At 43.5% G+C, this 20658-nt stretch overlaps 1 protein-coding gene across 1 annotated transcript in view; it reads right to left on the bottom strand.

Annotated features, from left to right (window-relative positions):
• The window catches only part of MnM (myomesin and myosin binding protein), a 228052-nt gene that overhangs the window by 76189 nt on the left and 131205 nt on the right, over nucleotides 1-20658 (bottom strand). The window contains exons 4-5 of the mRNA XM_067140443.2: nucleotides 17433-17655; nucleotides 5700-5987 (exon numbers count right to left, since the gene is read on the bottom strand). Of these exons, the coding sequence (XP_066996544.2) occupies nucleotides 5700-5987; nucleotides 17433-17655 (511 nt within the window). The remainder of the gene's footprint in view (nucleotides 1-5699; nucleotides 5988-17432; nucleotides 17656-20658) is intronic.

The following is a 20658-nucleotide window of genomic DNA, read 5'->3' as shown; positions in this document are numbered from 1 at the left end:
AGAGTGCTGTGCTATAAGGGGCAGGACGTGCGGACGCAGAATGTCTGTGAAGTATCGCTGTGCAGTCAAAAGTCTGCCGAAGGACTATCAGAGGTGACCTGAACGCATATCTTATGACTCCCCACACCATGATGCCAGGGATTATGCCTCTGTGTCTTTCCACAATATGGACAGGATCTGCATTCTGATCTCGACGCAGCCAAACCCGCACACGAAGGTCATCGAAGGTTAAGGAGAAGCGGGACTCACCACTGAGCATGATGCGACGCCAGTCATCCTCTGCCCATGCCTCCCGGGCAAGGCACTACTCCAAACGCAGGCGTTGGTGTTCTGGTGTCAATGGCAACCGACGCATGGGGTGGTAGGATCCCAATTCGGCGGATACGAGTCGTCGAGACACTGTGCGGGAACTCACAAGATGTTGTAGAGCCTCCAGTACATCTTCGCGGATGGCGGGTGCCGGATCCTGCAATGCCTGGCGCACCATACGACGGTCCTCCCTTGTGGAGAGGGCGGGTTGTTTCTTGGTCGACTCGAACCTGCACGATGTGATTGGGTGCCCTTATGTACCCAGTGAGTCCAACATCGGGCCACTGTGACATCTGAATGGCCCACATGCCTGGCAAATGTACGATATGACGAACCAGGCTTATGCAGTCCCACAATGTGGCCTCTGTCAAATGCTGACAATTGGTGGACGTTGAAATCACGGATGCACGGATGACATTACAGATCCTTGTAAATCTAATCATTTACTCACATATTAATGTTATGCATGTATACCTAAATGGGATAATATTGGACCACTCCTTCCAGGGGCTTAGCTTTTTTGTCAGGCAGTATACATACGAGTACATACATACATACATATATACATGCATAAATACACACATCTTCATTGCGGACAGTCCTGTCTTTCAGCGTTCATTAACTATGCGCCTGCAGAATCCTCTATTGTAACTAGATCTGTGGCCTCGTTTAGTCACACAATTCTTGTCTTTAACTCATTAAAACCTAACCGTCATCGTCTTGGTCCTATTTCTCTTACCCTCTGTGGCCGGGTAAATTATTATCCTAGGAAACCTATCCTCCTCCAGTCGCGTCACATCACCCCATCCCAGCTTCAGCCATCGAGTTCATTCCTAACTTAGCCTCTTGCTCCTTAGTTTGAATACATTACTGCCACAGTTCTCAACTCTTTGTACACTTCCTTGCTACGATCAAGTCTGTTACTTTCAACTTATGAATAAAATATTCTGAGACCACCCACCAACTTTCATTTCAGTAATCTCAAGTCGGTCTAAAAACAGCCCAATGTAAAATTAGTGGAATAAGAACCAGTAAATTAATGAATTAATTTTTCATTTATCACAATAATAACTTTTATACCAGGTGGCTCCCGAACGCCGTACTTTCTACTTATAAATGTCCCGCATGCACAAATGATGAATGGGATGTCTATACCATCTAATTTTCACAGGCGCACTACTGCCAGCGGGCAGGTTACGTCAGAATATGAAGAGGTAACAACCGGACGGTCGCTCGCAGCATGTTACTCAGAACTACAGGTCTAATGCACCTTTGCATTAGTAAACCCCGTTTTCCACCGCATAGTTCTAGACTGGTGAATGGTACAGCCGCACTATATTTGCTGTCACCATATCGGCAATGGCTAGTGTGTTCAGCAGCGACGAATACACAGATATTATCTCAATGTGGACAACCTGGTCGCAATGCAGCCGAAGCTCCAAACAGACGTATGCCTTCTACACGCGTATTTCACCGAACAGTATTAGTTTTTGTTTCATACAAGCAACTCATTTATCGAGTGGAATGTCTACACGTGTATAAATGAATAAGTTATTGAATTTCCTTTTCTGCATCCTTGGCGTGTTTACAAACAGCAGCGGCGAATAGGGGGTGGGGCGATGAGGGACAGTCGCCCCACCCTCAACTTTGTGGAGTAAACATCATATTTTTATTTCACTTTAGCCAGCTGGAACTAGGGATTATTTAAAAAAAAGCTATTTGTACAAGCCTTGTTGTCTTATCTGCTAGTTCTTTCCCTTATTTTCTTTAATTATTAATATTAAGTGTAAGAGAGGGCCGTGAGCCCTAACTTCGCAACATACAAAGGCATAAAATAAAAAAATAAATAATTATTGGCGGAAATACGCACAAAATGCCGTTTGCCGCGGCTAACCGATTTGTTTAGCGCTACGGCAATTAGTGGAGACTTTGGATGTGCTGTGAGGAAGGGTTGTAGGGGTACAATTTTTTTTGCCAAGGTCGTGGAGACTGAGTTATAATCCACCCGCTTGCCGCGCGCAATCATCAGTCTGGCAGTCTCTTTAGTATCTGTTATGTTCTTAGTGTGTATTCAAATACTAAATCATGCCGTACTTCTATTTAATTGTACTGTGCGTGCTGGGCGTGGGATTGGGGGCACGAAGCTGTGAGCTTGCAACCGGGAGATAGTTGTTTCGAATCCCACTGTCGGCAGCCCTAAAGTTGGCTTTCCGTGGTTTCCCATTTTTATACCACGCAAATTCTGAGGCTGTACCTTCATTAAGGCCACGGCCGCTTCCTTTCCACGCGTAGCCCTTTCCTGTCTCATCGTCGCCATATGTCCTATCTGTGTCGGTGCGACGTAAAGCCAATTGTAAAAAAAGTGTTAAATTGTAATTGTAATTTCAACGGAGGTGATACCAACGTTCCTTTCACTGGGCTAAATTATTTCTTTTGTGTTATGTTATTTATTAAGTAAATGTACACTGACTGACAGAGCAAATGCAACACCAAGAAGGAGTGGTTCGAAAGGGATGAAAGTTGGGGGAAAAACAGAGACGGCACGGACGAATAATTGATGTTTATTTCAAACCGATATGCAGGTTACACAATGCGCACGGCATCGACTCAGTAGGATGTAGGACCACCGCGAGCGGCGATGCACGCAGAAACACGTCGAGGTACAGAGTCAATAAGAGTGCGGATGGTGTCCTAAGGGATGGTTCTCCATTCTCTGTCAACCATTTGCCACAGTTGGTCGTCCGTACGAGGCTGGGGCAGAGTTTGCAAACGGCGTCCAATGAGATCCCACACGTGTTCAATTGGTGAGAGATCCGGAGAGTACGCTGGCCACGGAAGCATCTGTACACCTCGTAGAGCCTATTGGGAGATGCGAGCAGTGTGTGGGCGGACATTATCCTGCTGAAACAGAGCATTGGGCAGCCGCTGAAGGTACGGGAGTGCCACCGGCCGCAGCACATGCTGCACTTAGCGGTGGGCATTTAACGTGCCTTGAATACGCACTAGAGGTGACGTGGAATCATACGCAATAGCGCCCCAAACCATGATGCCGCGTTGTCTAGCGGTAGGGCGCTCCACAGTTACTGCCGGATTTGACCTTTCTCCACGCCGACGCCACACTCGTCTGCGGTGACTATCACTGACAGAACAGAAGCGTGACTCATCGCAGAACACGACGTTCCGCCATTCCCTCATCCAAGTCGCTCTAGCCAGGCACAATGCCAGGCGTGCACGTCTATGCTGTGGAATCAATGGTAGTCTTCTGAGCGGACGCCGGCCGGGAGTGCAGGCCTCCTTCAACCAATCGACGGGAAATTGTTCTGGTCGATATTGGAACAGCCAGGGTGTCTTGCACATGCTGAAGAATGGCGGTTGACGTGGCGTGCGGGGCTGCCACCGCTTGGCGGCGGATGCGCCGATCCTCGCGTGCTGACGTCACTCGGGCTGCGCCTGGACCCCTCGCACGTGCCACATGTCCCTGCGCCAACCATCTTCGCCACAGGCGCTGCACCGTGGACACATCCCTATGGGTATCGGCTGCGATTTGACGAAGCGACCAACCTGCCCTTCTCAGCCCGATCTTCATACCCCTCGTAAAGTCGTCTGTCTGCTGGAAATGCCTCCGTTGACGGCGGCCTGGCATTCTTAGCTATACATGTGTCCTGTGGCACACGACAACACGTTCTACAATGACTGTCGGCTGAGAAATCACGGTACGAAGTGGGCCATTCGCCAACGCCGTGTCCCATTTATCGTTCGCTACTTGCGCAGCACAGCGGCGCATTTCACATCATGAGCATACCTCAGTGACGTCAGTCTACCCTGCAATTGGCATAAAGTTCTGACCACTCCTTCTTGGTGTTGCATTTGCTCTGTCAGTGTATTTAACCTGCCTCGTGGTTTGTTTGTGACACCTGTGAATTTTTTTAATACAGAATCTGAATCAAAATCTCAAAGAAACTATTATTACAAATAAACCACGGGGTAGGTTAATTACATTTACATAATAAATAACATAACACAAACGAAAGAAATTAGTCCGATGAAAGTAAAGTTGGTATTACCTGCCGTTGAAATTACAATACAATTAAATATGTTTTCTTTTCAAGTGGCTTTACGTCACACCGACACAGATAGGGCCTACGGTGACGATGAGACAGGAAAGGGCTAGGCGTGGGAAGGAAGGGGCCGTGGCCTTAATGAAGATACAGCCCCAGCATCTGCCTCGTATGAAATTGGGAAACCACGGAAAACCATCTTCAGGGCTGCCGACAGTGGGATTCGAAACCACTATCTCACGGGTGCAAGCTCACAGCTGGGCGCCCCTAACCCCACGGCCAGCACGCCCGGTACAATTAAATAGAAGTACGGCATGATTGTGCAATTAAAATCATTTAGTATTTGAATACACACTAAGAAAATAACAGACACTAAAGAGACTGCCAGGCTGAAGATTGTGCGCGGCAGGCGGGTGAATTATAACTCAGACTCCACGACCTTGGCAAAAATATATGTACCCCTACTACCTTTCCTCACAGCACATGCAAAGTCTCCACTACTTGCCGTAGCGCTTAACAAATCGGTTAGCCGCGGCAAACGGCATTTTGTGCATATTTCCGCCAACATTATGTTAATAATTAAAGAAAATAAAGGAAAGAACTAGCAGATAAGACAACAAGGCTTGTACAAATAGCTTTTTTAAATAATTCCTAGTTCCAGCTGGCTAAAGTGGAATAAAAATATGGTGTACTCCACAAAGTGGGGGGGGGGGCGACTGTCCCTACTCACCCCACCTCCTACTCGCCGTTACTGTTGTAAACACGCCAAAGATGCAGAAAAAGGAAATTTAACAACTTATTCATTTACACACGTGTAGATATTCCACTCGATAAAAGAGTTGCTTGTATGAAAAAAACTAATACTGTTCGGTGAAATACGTGTGTGGAAGGCATACATTTGTTTGGAGCTTCGGCTGCATTCCGACACAAACCATACACCAGCCTAGAACTATGCGGTGGAAAACGAGGTTTACTAATTCAAGGGGTGCATTAGACCGGTAGCGCTGAGTAATATGCTGCGAGCGACCGTCCGGTTGTTACCTCTTCATATTCTGACATAACCTGCCCGCTTGCAGTAGTGCGCCTGTGAAAATCAGATGGTAGATATCCTATTCATCATTTGTGCATGCGGGACATTTATAAGTAGAAAGTACGGCGTTCGGGAGCCACCTGGTATATATGACATCACTCGCCATCAATCATTGTGGTGCACGTGCTAGAAGTTTATGTACCATCTTACCTGTGAACCAATTCTCATTTAATTTACAACAATTTCAGGAATGCCATGTTTTTCTTTGAGACATCTTTCATTGTAATCAAATAGGAACTCACCTGTGACAGTGACAAGGAAGGACGCCGAATCCTCTCCGAGGCGGTTGGTGGCCCGGACTTGATACTCTCCTCGATCGGCTCGTCTGGCTTCAGCGACACGGATGGATGAACTGCGGTCCGTGTTGGTAACCTCGTAGCGACCGCCGAACATCACTTGCTCCCCGTTATGGAACCAGGTAACTCGCGGCAAGGGCCTCCCTGCCACGGATACTTTCAGTCGAATTATCTCTCCCATTTCGAAGAGCAGACCATCTTCATACTGCCGAGGAATTCGGATGCTTGGTGGCGCTGTAATAACACATTTCGGAAAAGCCTTCAACAATACCCCAGTATCTTCGTGCAACGCTATTCCTCATACACCAGGTGGGCAAAGCAGAACTGGCCCGGAAGATATTTATAAGACTGATGCGGAATTGACCCTTGTTAATGACCAACAGCATTGCCCATCACAGGAAATGCTTGAAACCATGGTTTCGATGCACCACTCGGTTGTTGCCACATGTCTGCGCATGAGCATCTCCCACATGCTCTGTCCCGTGTACATCCCTGTGTCATTACGAGTAGAGTGAGTGAGAGAGAGGAGCAGACAAGTAGAATGCAACACAAAATGGTGCTCACGGTAAAACAGCGCGTGTTCATTGTCGAGTGTTATGCAAAGAACGATCCGTGAAAAACCTGTGCGGAACTGTTTGCGCAAGAGTTTAAGCCTGAAAGTGTTTTGGCAAGACCTCCAGTAAAATCTGCATTGCAAAATTTAGTGACAAAATTGTGTGAAACGGGCTTTGTAGGCAATAAAAATCTTAACTATCCGAAAAGAGTTCGAACACCAGAAAACCTTGCTCGGATGAAGGATAGCCTGGAACAAAGTCCGTCAAAATCTGAGCACCGTTTATCTGTGCAAGTGGGAATTAAAAGTTCGTCGTGTCGAGATATTGTCAAAAAGGACCTGCATTTGTGCGTGCGTTAAAGTGTCCAGACGAACTTTCGTGTGTTGAATTCTGCCGGTAGTTCCTAGGTGAAGTGGATTCAGGAGTTTTGGGTCCTCAGTTTTTCATTTCTTCAGATGAGGCTTGGTTCAGCCTGTCAGGGTATGTGAAATCACAGAACACGCGCTATTATGTGTCGGAAAATCGCCATCAGTATGTCGAAAGGCCGTTGCATAATCTCAAGATTGGTGTGTGGTGCGCTGCATCAACGACAACGGTGGCCATTTCCAGCATCTTCTGAGATGTTCGTGAACAAGGGTCAATCCCACATCTGCCCTATTGTAAATACGTTTCGGGCCAATATTATTTTGCCCACCCAGTAGTATTGACAGGGGCGCTGTTTCGGTTGGATCAGACCGATTTCAATGAAATACGAATGAATGGTCAATTAACATGTCGTTGCGCTTGTAAAAAACCGCTATGTGAAGTATTTCAGCTTTGAACTTTGGCCTGTAGGTTTCTGTCAAGTAAGGTTCAATATTGTGCGAGATACAGTATGTCGCAGAATTCTTGCTCTTGTGCTGCGGGCCAGTATTTCTCACCCAACATTTTCACATAGTGGTTTTTTCAGGTGCAACGACGATGATCTTAAATTTAGTGATGATAAGCCAATTTGCCGGAAAATCAACGACAGTGTAATTATCAATTATTAAAAATAGCTGGGCAGCTCAGACCAATCAGCTGATAATGACGTACAATGGCCTTGCACATGTACTATGGCAATATACCGTTCGTTATATTTTATAATTTCATAAAACACTTTATATCGAAATTGAGATTTGGCAATAGGAAATAATAATAATAATAATAATAATAATAATAATAATAATAATAATAATAATAATAATGTTAGGGACCTCTTGGCTTTACGTCACAGCAACTACTTTTACCGTTTATGGAGACGTCGAGGTGCCGGAATTCAGTCCCGCAGGAGTTCTTTAACGTGCCAGTTAATTCACCGACACAAAGTTGAAGTATTTGAGTACCTTCAAATACCACCGAACTGAGCTAGGGCTCAGAAGGCCAGCGCCTTAACCATCTGAGCCGCTCAGCCCGGCGATACGAAAAGAATGTTACGTTCTATAAACCTACTTTACTAACATGTACAGTATATGAACATAGCAAAATAGATCTATTAGGCTATTAATATTTCCAGAGTCGAGAAGTAATTGAGTAAAAGTAATTGCATTACCTTACCTGTATCGATTACAGTTTTAGTCACTTTTAATCGTAATCGTTACTTTTAACAAAATTTCATTTTCACTCGTATTTTCTTCTTCTTCTTTTTCTTATTGATGTGTTTACCTTCCAGGGTTTGTTTTCCCCTAGGACTCAGTGAGGGATTCCACCTCTGCCTCCTCAAGGGCAGTGTTCTGGAGTGTGAGACTTTGGGTCGAGGGATACAACCGGGAAGGAGGACCACTACCTCGCCCAGGTGGCCTCGCCTGCTATGCTGAATAGGGGCCTATTGGGGGAGGGGATGGGAAGATTGGAAGGAACAGACAAGGAAGAGGGAAGTAAGTGGCCGTGGTCTTAAATCAGGTACCATCCCGGCATTTGCCTGGAGGAGAAGTGGGAAACCACGAGAAAACCACTTCGAGAATTGTTGAGGTGGAATCGAACCCTCCTCTACTCAGCTGACCTCCCAAAGCTGACTGGACCCCGTTCCAGCCCTCGTACCACTTTTCAAATTTCGTGGCAGTGCCGGGAATCGAACCTGAGCCTCCTGGGGTGGCAGCTAACCACACTAACCACTACATCACGGAGGCGGACCTCGTATTTTACTTCTGGAAATAAAATTGTAATTGTTACATTTTAGTAATTCTTACATTCTTGTAATCGATATGTATCGTATCGAGAGCTTGGCATTTTTGGAGCCCCAGAACTCTCAAGGGTATAAATCCAGGCAGGGGCGGCCGTACCTTATGTGCTGAAGTGCTGCAGCACATTGTTTATTTGAAAAATAAATTACTTTAATAATATTATCTACAATCAAATACAGTGCAATGAAAAAGATGCCAGCCAAAGAATAACAAATCATTCAACTCTCCTCACAACCACGTAACTAGTCGTGTGCTCCACGCCGGGTGCTGGCTGTGCAGACCACAGCTCAGCGTAGCACAGCAAGAATTTCTAAGCCTTTTGCCAGAGAGCAGGAACTCCGCTTTTTGCGCATGCGTGCCTAACTTCTTCGATAGGCTGTGGAAAGAACAGCCAAGACATCAGTTCACAGCGAGTCTTCGTTCGACCACATGGAGGCAGCACTGGTCACACCAGCATTTCGACGGAAATGAGAACGTGGGAGGTGACTCAGCGGTAGTATTTAAGAGTGTATCGCTCAAAGCAAACGGGAAACAAAATACTTTAGAGAAAGCCATCAGCTGTAGGTCTCTTAATACACCCAACTTGCCTATTCCATAGCCACATTTGCAAATCGATGAACTATAAAAACATGTACTTTTTATGTTGTCAAAATAAAGAACATGATATTGTGATGTCCTTTAATTACAAAATGTCTAGTTTATAAATTTCACTAAGTAAACTCGTGTCCTCATCCCGAGGTGGTGCACCTCTTTTCAGGCACACCCCCAATGGAGGTGAGCCGGATGTACCATTTCAACCACATATCAGCCCTCCTGCCATTCTTAAATTTCTGGTAGTACCGGGAATCGAACCCTGGCCCCCGAGGACGGCAGCTAATAACACTAACTGTTACACTACGGAGGCGGACATAAATTCCGCTATAACATTACGACGTTGCTGATTTTATTTCAATTATTTTTATAATGTTGCCAAGTTCTGTTTCTGCGCACTCACACCAAATGTTTCTGAGTTCGTGAATGTTTTGTGTGTTTAATTAGTTTTGTATGAGGAATGTGTTGGGGTTGTTTGCGTGTTTGTTCAGTATAAAAAACTCAGTGGGGAGCCTCTTGAAAACTGCATGTGTTTCTAAATATTATTTTTTTTTAACGGGGGATGGGTTACAGCACACAACTGATTTTCTGCACCAGCCGCCACTGATTCCAGGATTCATCGCGCACTCATTCATTTACTGGCAAGTTGTCGTGGTTACTGGTTGTGTTTTTAATTGGACGTCATCACGTAGTTGCTCTAGGGAGCCAGTGTTACTTGCTCCGCTTGGGACAGGTGTTTGTCACGTGACAAGAGAGCAGCAGTCAGGCGGGTTGCATAACGTGACCGTACTGTACTTGTGCCACTGGCCTTCAGTACATACTACGTCATGCACTTCCCCTACTTCTTCCCCTAGTTGCTCGCTAAGCTGCTCTCGTTCCTGGAGAGCGGGGAGCAAACTGGCTCCGAAGGCATTTCGCTCTCTATTGACGATACCTGTTTTAGATAATTGTGTACTATGTGGTGGTGGTGGTGGTGGTGGCGGTGATGGCGATGGTGGTAGTGGTGGAGGTCGTGATTATTTTTTTAAGAGGAAGTACAACTGGGCAACCACCCTCTATTGGCACTAATCCCAAGGTCCGACACTTCAAAAAGTGAAGATATCGGCAAAAGAAAGTGCAGAGCCACGAAGGACATGAAAATGAGACTCCCTAGGCCTCGGAAACCTAGAATCGTCGGGGTCGAGAAATAATAATAGTTGACCAAGGGAGATCAGATAGGAAAGATGAAACCACAGATACTGACACAAATAAGTCGAAGAAGTGCCAGACTCACCTAATGGACCCGTGTTCGCCAACTCACGCTCCCAAGGAGAGAGTACTTGGCCTACCTTTTAGTCGCATCTTAAGACAGACAGGAGGTATGGTGGATGTTATTCTATCACCCACAACCACAGGAGATACGTGGTCGAGAATGGAGCCGGAATAAACATGTGCCGGTGAAGGGATTAAGGCTTTCCACTATATTGAATTAATATTTTGAATTAGTTATCATGAAAATAATGAAAACACGATAGTGACATGCACATTTTTCCTGGAAACAATCCTTTTGAAAGCCTGACTAGTCTCACTTAGTGATGGTAACCACTTAATGGCTCTATGCTGAAGAAAACAAAATGGATTAACGTATTCTTCCTTGCATACTTCGGTGTTATTCCATACCCATGTACAAAAAAGTGTCCGTAATTCTCTAAAGTAGGGGTCGATGACCTTCGATGTTAGGCCCCTTAAAACAACAAGCATCATCATCATCAATTCTCTAAAGAATCGCGTTCTGTGAAGTAATATTGTTATAGTACTTGTAATATTACTTATTAACTTTTGAAAAGGATCCGCCTCTGTGGTGTAGCGATTAGTGCGATTCGCTGCCACTCCCGGAGGACAGGGTTCGACTCCCGGCTCTGCCACGAAATTTGAAAAGCGCTACGCTTGCTGGAACGGGGTCCACTCAGCCTCGGGAGGTCAACTGAGTAGAAAGGGGGGGGGTTGATTCCCTATTCAGCCATACTCGAAGTGGTTTTCCGTGGTTTCCCGCTTCTCCTCCACGGAAATTCCGGGATGGTACGTCACATAAGGCCACGGTCGCTTCCTTCCCTCTTCCTTGTCTATACCTTCCAATCTTCCCATCTCCCGATAAGGCCCCTGTTCAGCATAGCAGGTGAGGCCGCCTGGGAGAGGTACTGGTCATCTTTCCCAGTTGTACACCCCAACCTGATGTCTCACTCTCCAGGACACTGCCGTTGAGGCGGTAGAGGTGGGATCCCTCGCTGAGTCCGAGGGAATAACCAACCGTGGACGGTAAACAGATTAAGAAAGAAAGAAAGAAAGAAAGAAAGAAAGAAAGAAAGAAAGAAAGAAAGAACTTCGAAAAGTAACTGAGTAATTTTTTATCTGCTATCTCTAATTGAGTCCAATTATTTTTATTTTTTACTTTTCCCATCACTGAATATTTCTGTATATTTTATAATGAAACCTCAATTACTATATAGAGTGACACCTATCTATATAGGGTGTTCTCAAACATTTATAAAGTAATCGGATTGTGGACAGTACACCCCAGAGAACCAGAAACGGTCCTTATGAACATATTAGCACAAACAAGAAAATTGCTGGATTCCTGTTCAGAATTTCTCAATTTGTTATTTTCACTGCAACCGATCTTTCGATACACCACGTTAAAACTGCAACAACAAATTATTACCTTTTAAGTAGGCATATTAAAATATAATTTTATGGCAGAATGATCATTAGCATTAAGTTGGCGATCTTTTAATTGATCATACTACCAAGTTTCATCGTAACTGGCCTTTCCCTGTGAGTGTACTGTGTGAACTTTCGGAAATCCCATCAGATAACTCTAAATATAATGGTCCTCAGGAATAGGGGAACGGGAAGTGACAGTATTTGTGCTTCCCAAATGTTAAAAACCTTGAAGTGCGAATTATCAAAGGAGGAAGCACAAAATGCAGCTTACCGGGCGAGTTGGCCGTGCGCGTAGAGACGCGCGGCTGTGAGCTTGCATCCGGGAGATAGTAGGTTCGAATCCCACTATCGGCAGCCCTGAAGATGGTTTTCCGTGGTTTCCCATTTTCACACCAGGCAAATGCTGGGGCTGTACCTTAATTAAGGCCACGGCCGCTTCCTTCCAACTCCTAGGCCTTTCCTATCCCATCGTCGCCATAAGACCTATCTGTGTCGGTGCGACGTAAAGCCCCTAGCAAAAAAAAAAAAAAAAAATGCAGCTTCGTAGAATGGGCACACATTGCAGTCAACAGACCAGAATGTCTGAAACAGCATTTGAAAGGAATGAACATGTTCCTAGAATTAGGCTCCGGATCAGGAATTAGATTTAATTCTATATTAATTGCGTACTTAAGAGAACATAGAACTCTTCTGAAGAGAACTAAAATATTATAAATTTGCCATTTTTCGGAAATGAAGATATGTAAAAAAAAAATAATAATAATAAGAATGGTACTAGTTAACTTACATTACCATCAGGCCATATCCAGGCCTATTTGCAGCAATGAATTTACGAATAATAATAATAATAATAATGATAATAATAATAATAATAAAAGTAAAATCGTAACACGACAAGCTCAGTTGTTAGAATAGCCCGTGAATACGCGCTTCTTGTCCAGCCTCTGGACGTCTCTGGACAGTAGGCTACATGATGTGTCACCAGGAAGGTCCCTTACCCCTTAACTGGCAGTTACATTTTACAGAAATGCTTATGCTTCACGTTGTGCTCTATTTGACTATTTGTTTGTCATTATACCGTTTCCAGAGCCCATACACTTTCACATCCTTCTCGACATTTTCTTTCTTTTGAACGTGCCCAATGTGATGGTTGGAAGTGCGTCATCGTCTACAATATGGAATTCTTCACTTCTAGAATAACGACATGCATATAAATAACCCCTGATGATTCCCCCACATTGGGTTGTCAGGCGTATTGAGGTCGGAACTTCATAGTGTCAGTTTCAATGAAGCTGGCGATGCTGGAGTAGCTCCTAGAAATTATTCGTTACGGAGCTCTGGCACAGGAAGAACGTAGTGAGCTATTGCCCGTCATGCTGCAGTCATTGGCGTTCCTCCTCAAGCAGTGGGATTAGCCACGTTTGTAACATGCTATTCAAAGGCCCATCAAATAAATGTGGTGAAGACAGATAGCGTAATGTAATTCCTTGTGATGGATTCCTCTCAAACTCAAGTGCCATGCCATCCCCATGGTCATTGCATTGAACCGTGAAGGTCAATGCGCGAACGTTTTGGCCCATCGTTCTTAATGGTCTTGAGTGCCATGTCTGTCGTTACTGATCCCATTTCATTACTGTGACTGGTGGATTGGGATATGTGGAATCTTGTACTCATTCACTGGTCAGTATGTGACCGGGCGCACTGCGATCATGTGTGCTGTGAGTGGTTGTGAGCACTCGGTAGCGACGCAGAGAAGGCGAAGCAGACGTACGGACGGCGGTCACCCATCCAGCGAGTGACCACGCTCGGTGTTGCTTAACTGTCAGTAGCAGGTGAGCTATTGTTCAAGTGCTTTAACTGAAAAGAAGGCTTCGGTGTTGTTTGCAAGAGGATTGCAAGGCGATTTCGCTGGAGCGGGGTGAGCGAGGAGGATCGGTTTGTACTTAATTTAGTGTATGGTGGGTGTGTAATGAGTGGTCTTTTATACCCGAAAGCTTGTCTGCTGCTTGAACTGTGATAAACCTTTACTAGGACACAACATTTTGGAATTGGGCTACTAAAGCATGGCATAGTGTAAACTCGCTTGATAAACGTTGGATGAAAAGTTGTTGTTTAAGGGGGCCCAACATCTAGGTCATCGGCTCAGGCATTCCTTCGTAGTGATCTTGCGTTGTTGTCCTTCGTAAATCAAGTTCAGTAGCAAGTTTATGTTTCGATTACACGGAAGGTTGTTCAGTCGAAGCAAGAGACTTCAGCACGTTTTTAAACGCGTATTTTATTCCTCTCCACGTCCGTTTGCGTGGTTAACTTGTTAACATGTTGACCTCTGGTCCAAGAATAAGAAGAAGAAAAAGAAATGATACGTACTTATGTTTATTACTAAATATCAGGGGTATGGAGATTTCTCGGCCATACTTATGTACGATTGTATATCTCAGTGACAGAATGTGGACAACTACTCGAAATTGTGATCAGGCTGTCTAGATGACACGTACTGTATTCCAGTACTGAACATTAATTCATCCCAAAGGTGTCATAAGAAAATCATGTAAAGGCTTTGGATTATTCAATCCATAAATTATACCTACAACGACCGTACGTCAGGCAGCTTGGTCATACTGATATAGGAAATTGTTATTAAACTAGTCTTATACAATAGACAGGACATAACCAGTCAAATTTCCTTGTAGCTTTCCGCATTTACGTTTCGTTGCAAAATTACGACAGGGACAGGTCTTTTTACGTGAAAGCCTTCCACACACCGTACTTCTCTTGCAAAGCATTTTTCACATTTTAAGTTGAAAATGTAAATTAATATCACAGTATAATTACATGCTCACATGTTTGTCGTTTATAATTCAGTCATTGGCAGTACACGTCAACACTTAAGTAGATGATGAGAAATAAATACAGAAAAAAAGATGCGGTATTAAAGAGGCACACACAATGAAGTACTGAAATTAACAGAGAATTTCACATATACACATTTTCCTTATATGCTGTTATGCCTTTCACCGTTCAGTCTGTCCGACTCGTTGGCTGAATGGTCAGCGTACTGGCCTTCGGTTCAGAGGGTCCCGGGTTCGATTCCCGGCCGGGTCGGGGATTTTAACCTTCATTGGTTAATTCCAGTGGCCCGGGGGCTGGGTGTCTGTGCTGTCCCCAACATCCCTGCAACTCACACACCACACATAACACTATCCTCCACCACAATAACACGCAGTTACCTACACATGGCAGATGCCGCCCACCCTCGTCGGAGGGTCTACCTTACAAGGTCTGCACTCGGCTAGAAATAGCCACACGAAATTATATACCGTTCAGTCTGCAAGCCTCTGTAAATGAACTAAGCACCTCCACATTCCTCTATCTGCAACTAGCTCTGTGGCCTTGGTTGGTTCCGAACTCTTACCTTTCTATCACTTTCAATTTTACATCAAAGAGTGCTTAGTTATTATAGCTTTCTGTATGAATTAGCGATAAAAATGAGGTATGTACTAAAGTACGAAAATATCACACCTCACTTCATGCAACGGATGGTTCAGGTCCAGATTGACTTTCAATTTATATCCTGATACCACCGAATTAACAGGATAATACAAATATCGAAAACAAACTGCTTTTCTCCCACTTATATCTACGCCTTCTTTCAGAAGGGACGAACTACCAAGAGCGACGACCATTTAAGCTGGAAACATCGAACTTTCTCACTTTTATATTTCTGTAAAGAGGTTAGGTGCAAGGGCATTAAAGTGAATGATAAAGCAAACGCCGGTGAATTGTGTTCATCCTAGTCCACATTGCAGATATACGATATAATTTGTTTCTTAATTAAAAATTGTACTAGAATCTTACGTAAAATGGCCACAAGTACAAAGAGTCATGTAACAGGAAACACCTCGAAGGTAATCGCGCGAAGTGATCCGTTCTTAGAGCGGAAAGACCACAGACAATGTTTTAAAATGTTGTCAAGAAGAAACGAATAGGATCTCCAACGCCGTGGAAATCACTGTTACAGCTGAAGAAGGAAGTGAGAAAATTGTGAAACATTCCTATATTATGTGAAAGAGTGTTTAAAGATGGAAGTCAAATCCTAACTCCAGGTAAACGTCTACCTCGTGTGAAGAAGGTGGAATTCGTTTATTACTTTCTTGGAGTATTATGAAGTTTGAAATTATGTTCCAGATGCTGATTGGAAAGGCAATGATCAAATTGGCGAGTAAACAAACATTGTGGATATAGCAGTCAGCTACATTGACGGTAGTTTGAGCCACACAGCTGAAGAGTTAGCTGATAACAGCGAATGACTGACGCTTCAGATGCTGCACGTTATTATTATTATTGAATTTCCCATTACAAACCCTATTTTACAAGTAGTATATTAGGGTTATAGATAGTGAGACTAAGTTAATACATAACAATTCAATTAAAATAGAGATGACTTATAAATTAGACGGAGAAATTTAACAAACACTTTATAACAACATCTTCTCTGAAATACCATAGTGAGAGGTGCTTGGTATTCTATATTACACATGTTTAAATGCATTAATAATTCATATCTACTCCTGTTAAAATTCGGACACTCAAATAAGAGATGAGGAACAGTTTGTTGCATTTCACAGGTACAAGTGTAGGGCTTCTGAACACTGATTCCAAACCTCTCGAAGTATGATCCAAACTTTCCATGTCCTGTCAAAAACTGAGTTGCAATATTTTCATGTTGCAAAAACCTACTTTGTAATCTGTCTTGGATATTTGGAAAGAACAACTCTCTTGTTAGCCGGCCATTATTGCTGGTGATCCATTGGTTGTTCCACATATCTTGTGTATACTCCCTCAGTTCCTTTTTTACATGAGACAAAGGAGACTTTTCATATATCAACAAGGCGTCAGAAGAAGTAGTAGCTGCTTTGGCAAGTTCATCAGCTCTTTCATTTCCTTCTACCCCGTCATGACCTCGGACCCATTTCATGCAGATATGGTTACTGTATCCTAATATGTGTGATCTTATATTAACAGCTACCGGATGAAAGTTATATTTTTCTTGGATTGCTCTCAAAGCTGCCTGAGAGTCACTCAATATTTGTGCAGCACAATTGTGTTTTCTAATCCACATAACTGCCTGTTGTATAGCGCACAATTCAGCTTGAAAGACTGAACATGAGGGAGATAGTCTAAATTTTTCAGCATGCACCTCACTGTTATTCTGTAGCACTACAAAAGCACATTCTACAAGCCAGCCATCTTTTTCTTTGCTAATCCGGGATCCATCCGTATAAATATTGTAATGATGTTGTGTGTTGCACACTTCTTGCAAATGGATTACTAAAGCGTGTGTCTGCATGAAGTTGCATATTCAAATAGATTATAACCTTATTATCACCTGCACTACGGATGTCAAACAAATGTCAGCGCGCCCACTCACTAGCGGTAATGACTAATCAGACAAGTAATAATATTATGAAATACAAATAAGTTCCCCGCAGACTGTTATCAGTACAGGAATTAGTGTCTAGTTGTTGCTGAATCCCAATATTTAAAAAAAAAGAACTATTCAAATTTTGGCAGGTTCAAAGTTACACTCAGGACTGAGTGTAAGTGACGAATAGACGTTGAATACTTTATATTACCTTCCAGTCGTAGTTTTGCCCGAGTAACAATGTGGCCTACTCGGTTCGTGGCTGTACATTTAATCTCGCCCTCGTCGCTGAAGGCGGTCTGGAAGATCACCAGTGAGCTTTGGTCGCCCTCAGTTACAACTCGCATTCGTCGACTGCTGAAGATTTCGAAGCCGTCCTTGTACCAGGCAATTTTCGGCGTGGGCGTTCCTCTGAAGTGCACTTTGAACTCGGCCTGTAACATATATTTATTATAAGGTTAGTCACTTTTAAAAAAAATCACCGATTGGTCAATCAATATGCATTGCAAGTCTTAATGTTTCTGAATAATTATTCCTTAGCGCTTCAATCTGATAGATAAATTAATTAACTATACGTGGCTAACTTTTCTGGCTCGGCAGAGAATCGAACCCGGGACCCTCTCAACTGAAAACCAGTATACTCACCATTCAGCCAAGGAGTTGGATAAGGGTGTTCATTTGAGCCATTGCTTAAGAAGAGTTGAAGTGAGTATCATCACCCCCAATCACGCCGACATTATGGTCGTGTGAGGAGCACTATTGACCCCCTCTTTTAACGAATGAGACCTATCCGAATTTCGTCATAGCTGGAGTGAAATCATGTAACTAAACCTTCATCTGCGGAAACTTCAGTTAGTGTGTCCCCAGACATTCTGTAGCGAGAACGACCGGTTGTTTTCTTATTTTGAAGTACAGTATTCGAAAATATTTAAAGTCAAGTTTAATTTATTGAAACCACTCGTGTGGAAAAATTCATTTTATTTTCGTGTTCAGTAATTACGAGTGCTGAACGTTCAACATGATCTTCCAGGTAACGAGATTGTCAAATGGCAGAAGAAGAAGAAGAAGAAGAACTGTAAATATTCTGTAAACGTTGTCTAGCCTCAGTTCGTTTTTTACAACTTGCTTTACGTAACACCGATGCAGATAGGTCTTATGGCGACGATGGTATAGGAAAGGGGTAGGACTGGGAAGGAATCGGCCGTGGCCTTAATTAAGGTACAGCCCAGCATTTGCCTGTTGTTAAAATGGGAAACCACGGAAAACCATCTTCAGAGCTGCCGACAGTGGGGCTCGAACCCACTATCTCCCGGATGCAAGCTCACAGCTGCGCGTCCCTAACCGCACGGCCAACTCACCAGGTCTAGCCTCAGTTATCAAAGTAGTACAGTACTTAACTTTACTCAATCAGTAGTGTGCTTTCAATTTTTATTTTTGTGTGAACTGTAGACTGGATGTTTTCGTACCAGGTTGAGTGTCTTAGATGAGCCCTAGTCGGTCCTCTGGTAGACCTCCTTCAAGGTGCGCAGATACACCAACCTTGTGTCAGAAGATTTAGCAGCAGCTAAATGAACTCTTACGAGACAAAATTGCGGCAAATATATGTTCACGAATACCAAAAAATTTGTTAGTTGGACATACATATAATAACACTATTAAATACTTCCGTGTTCATTATTGGATAAGTAGCAAATTTATTCTTTCACTTGAAGTACGTTCATAGCTGTGGATGAAGTAAGGCTCCCGAATCATCGGACAAGGACTGAGATAATTCATTTCAGGCGTGGCTATTTTGATTTCACACTGAATTCTATTTAACTGGAAATTTCACTTCCCGACGCCTAACATTTGTTTCAATTTTTGTTTGGTTACAAGGTATGGTAGGAAGGCGGATAACGCACAATTTAGAGCCCTCTATACCTCAGATATTACTCTAGGGTTATTGTTCCGTTACTTACTTTATTCTATAAGTTTTAACTCCTCCAGTGTTCTCCAGTGACCATTAATCCTCAGGCAACGAAGAAGATACGGCCCAAACCGACATCACGAATCCCCTCCAGTTCGTGTAGTTATCGACCCTCCATTGTCTTCAAATCTGAATACACTAGGAACTGTCATATTGCTTATGTTGCGGACAGATTATATTGTTATTTTACCCCTTTTAAATATTATTTCCTATCACAGTTGATGCTGATGACAAAAGACATCCTAAGCTCATAATATGAATTATCAAGAAATCTTCGTCCTTTCTCGGTCTGTTCAACTTCCATATTCGGATTCACTCTCGGGCTGCAAGAAGAATTATTCCTCTTCCAATTTCTCCCTATAGGAGAAACTCAACTAAGTCCGAAATATTGAGCCAAATTTGAAATTTGAGAGTGATAATTAGAATAATATTTATACACTGGAACAACTGTTAATTTCCGCTTCCGCAGGTGCACATGGCCCTGAGGTTCCAAAAGTGAGCACCAAGTTAATTCCTGGGGGCAAAGGCAGCCGGGCGTAGAGCTAACCACACTACCCCACCAAGTGCCGAGGTTATGGATAGTGGAAGACTTTACCTTCCACCCCTCCGGGGCCTTCGTGGCCTGTACGGAGATGATTTTTTTTAACAACTGTTACCTGCGCTGTAGGCTACTTAATTAGTTCTTCAAAATAATATAACACTGTCGGCAGCCCTGGAGATGGTTTTCCGTGGTTTCCCATTAAGACCATAGCCGCTTCCTTCCGACTCCTAGCCCTTTCCTATCCCATCGTCGCCGTAAGACCTATCTGTGTCGGTGCGACGTAAAGCAAATTGTAAAAAAAATAGTAATTTAGTTTTTCAATTAACTGACTTAATTTTAACCATAATACTTCAGCTAAATTCGTTAGCGTCTGAGTAATTCTGCAGCACTCTAGGGCTATTTCTGCAGTAGCTCGTGAATTCATTACCAGTCATACTGCAAATAATACTACTTGAAAGCGGTAAGAAATAATGTAGAAGTACTCACGTTAAAGAAGCCTGTCTTCCAAACACAGTAGGCCTAAACGGTATAATTACTTCATTTCTTATGTTGCTAAAAAAGAGATCTACTGTACAATTTTCAATCTTTACCGTCGAAGTATAAGATGTCTGGAGAACTTAAGAAGCCGATCAGACCTTCTCCTCACGCTGGGGTATAGCCACATTAATTTTATATTCCAATTTACTGCGGGATTAGCCGTACTGCAGATTTAGCAGAACCTCCCCACTCTCACCTACTGCTTAGGAACTGGGTTAGGCTGGAAGTTATGAAGAAGAATGAAGTGAGAGCGTGATAGCCGAGTGTAATAGTCACTGGCTTCTCACAAAGGTGTCTGGAGTTCGAATGCATGTGAGATTTTTGAAACCAAAACTCATGTCCATGTGGTTCGGATTTGCACGCAAAATTGGATATCACGATATAATCATTCAT

The sequence above is a fragment of the Anabrus simplex genome, chromosome 2 (genome assembly GCF_040414725.1).
Source record: "Anabrus simplex isolate iqAnaSimp1 chromosome 2, ASM4041472v1, whole genome shotgun sequence".
In the NCBI taxonomy this organism is placed as follows: Eukaryota; Metazoa; Arthropoda; class Insecta; order Orthoptera; family Tettigoniidae; genus Anabrus; species Anabrus simplex.
Note: the sequence above shows the minus strand (reverse complement) of the source record. Positions and strands in the feature narration are given on the sequence as shown.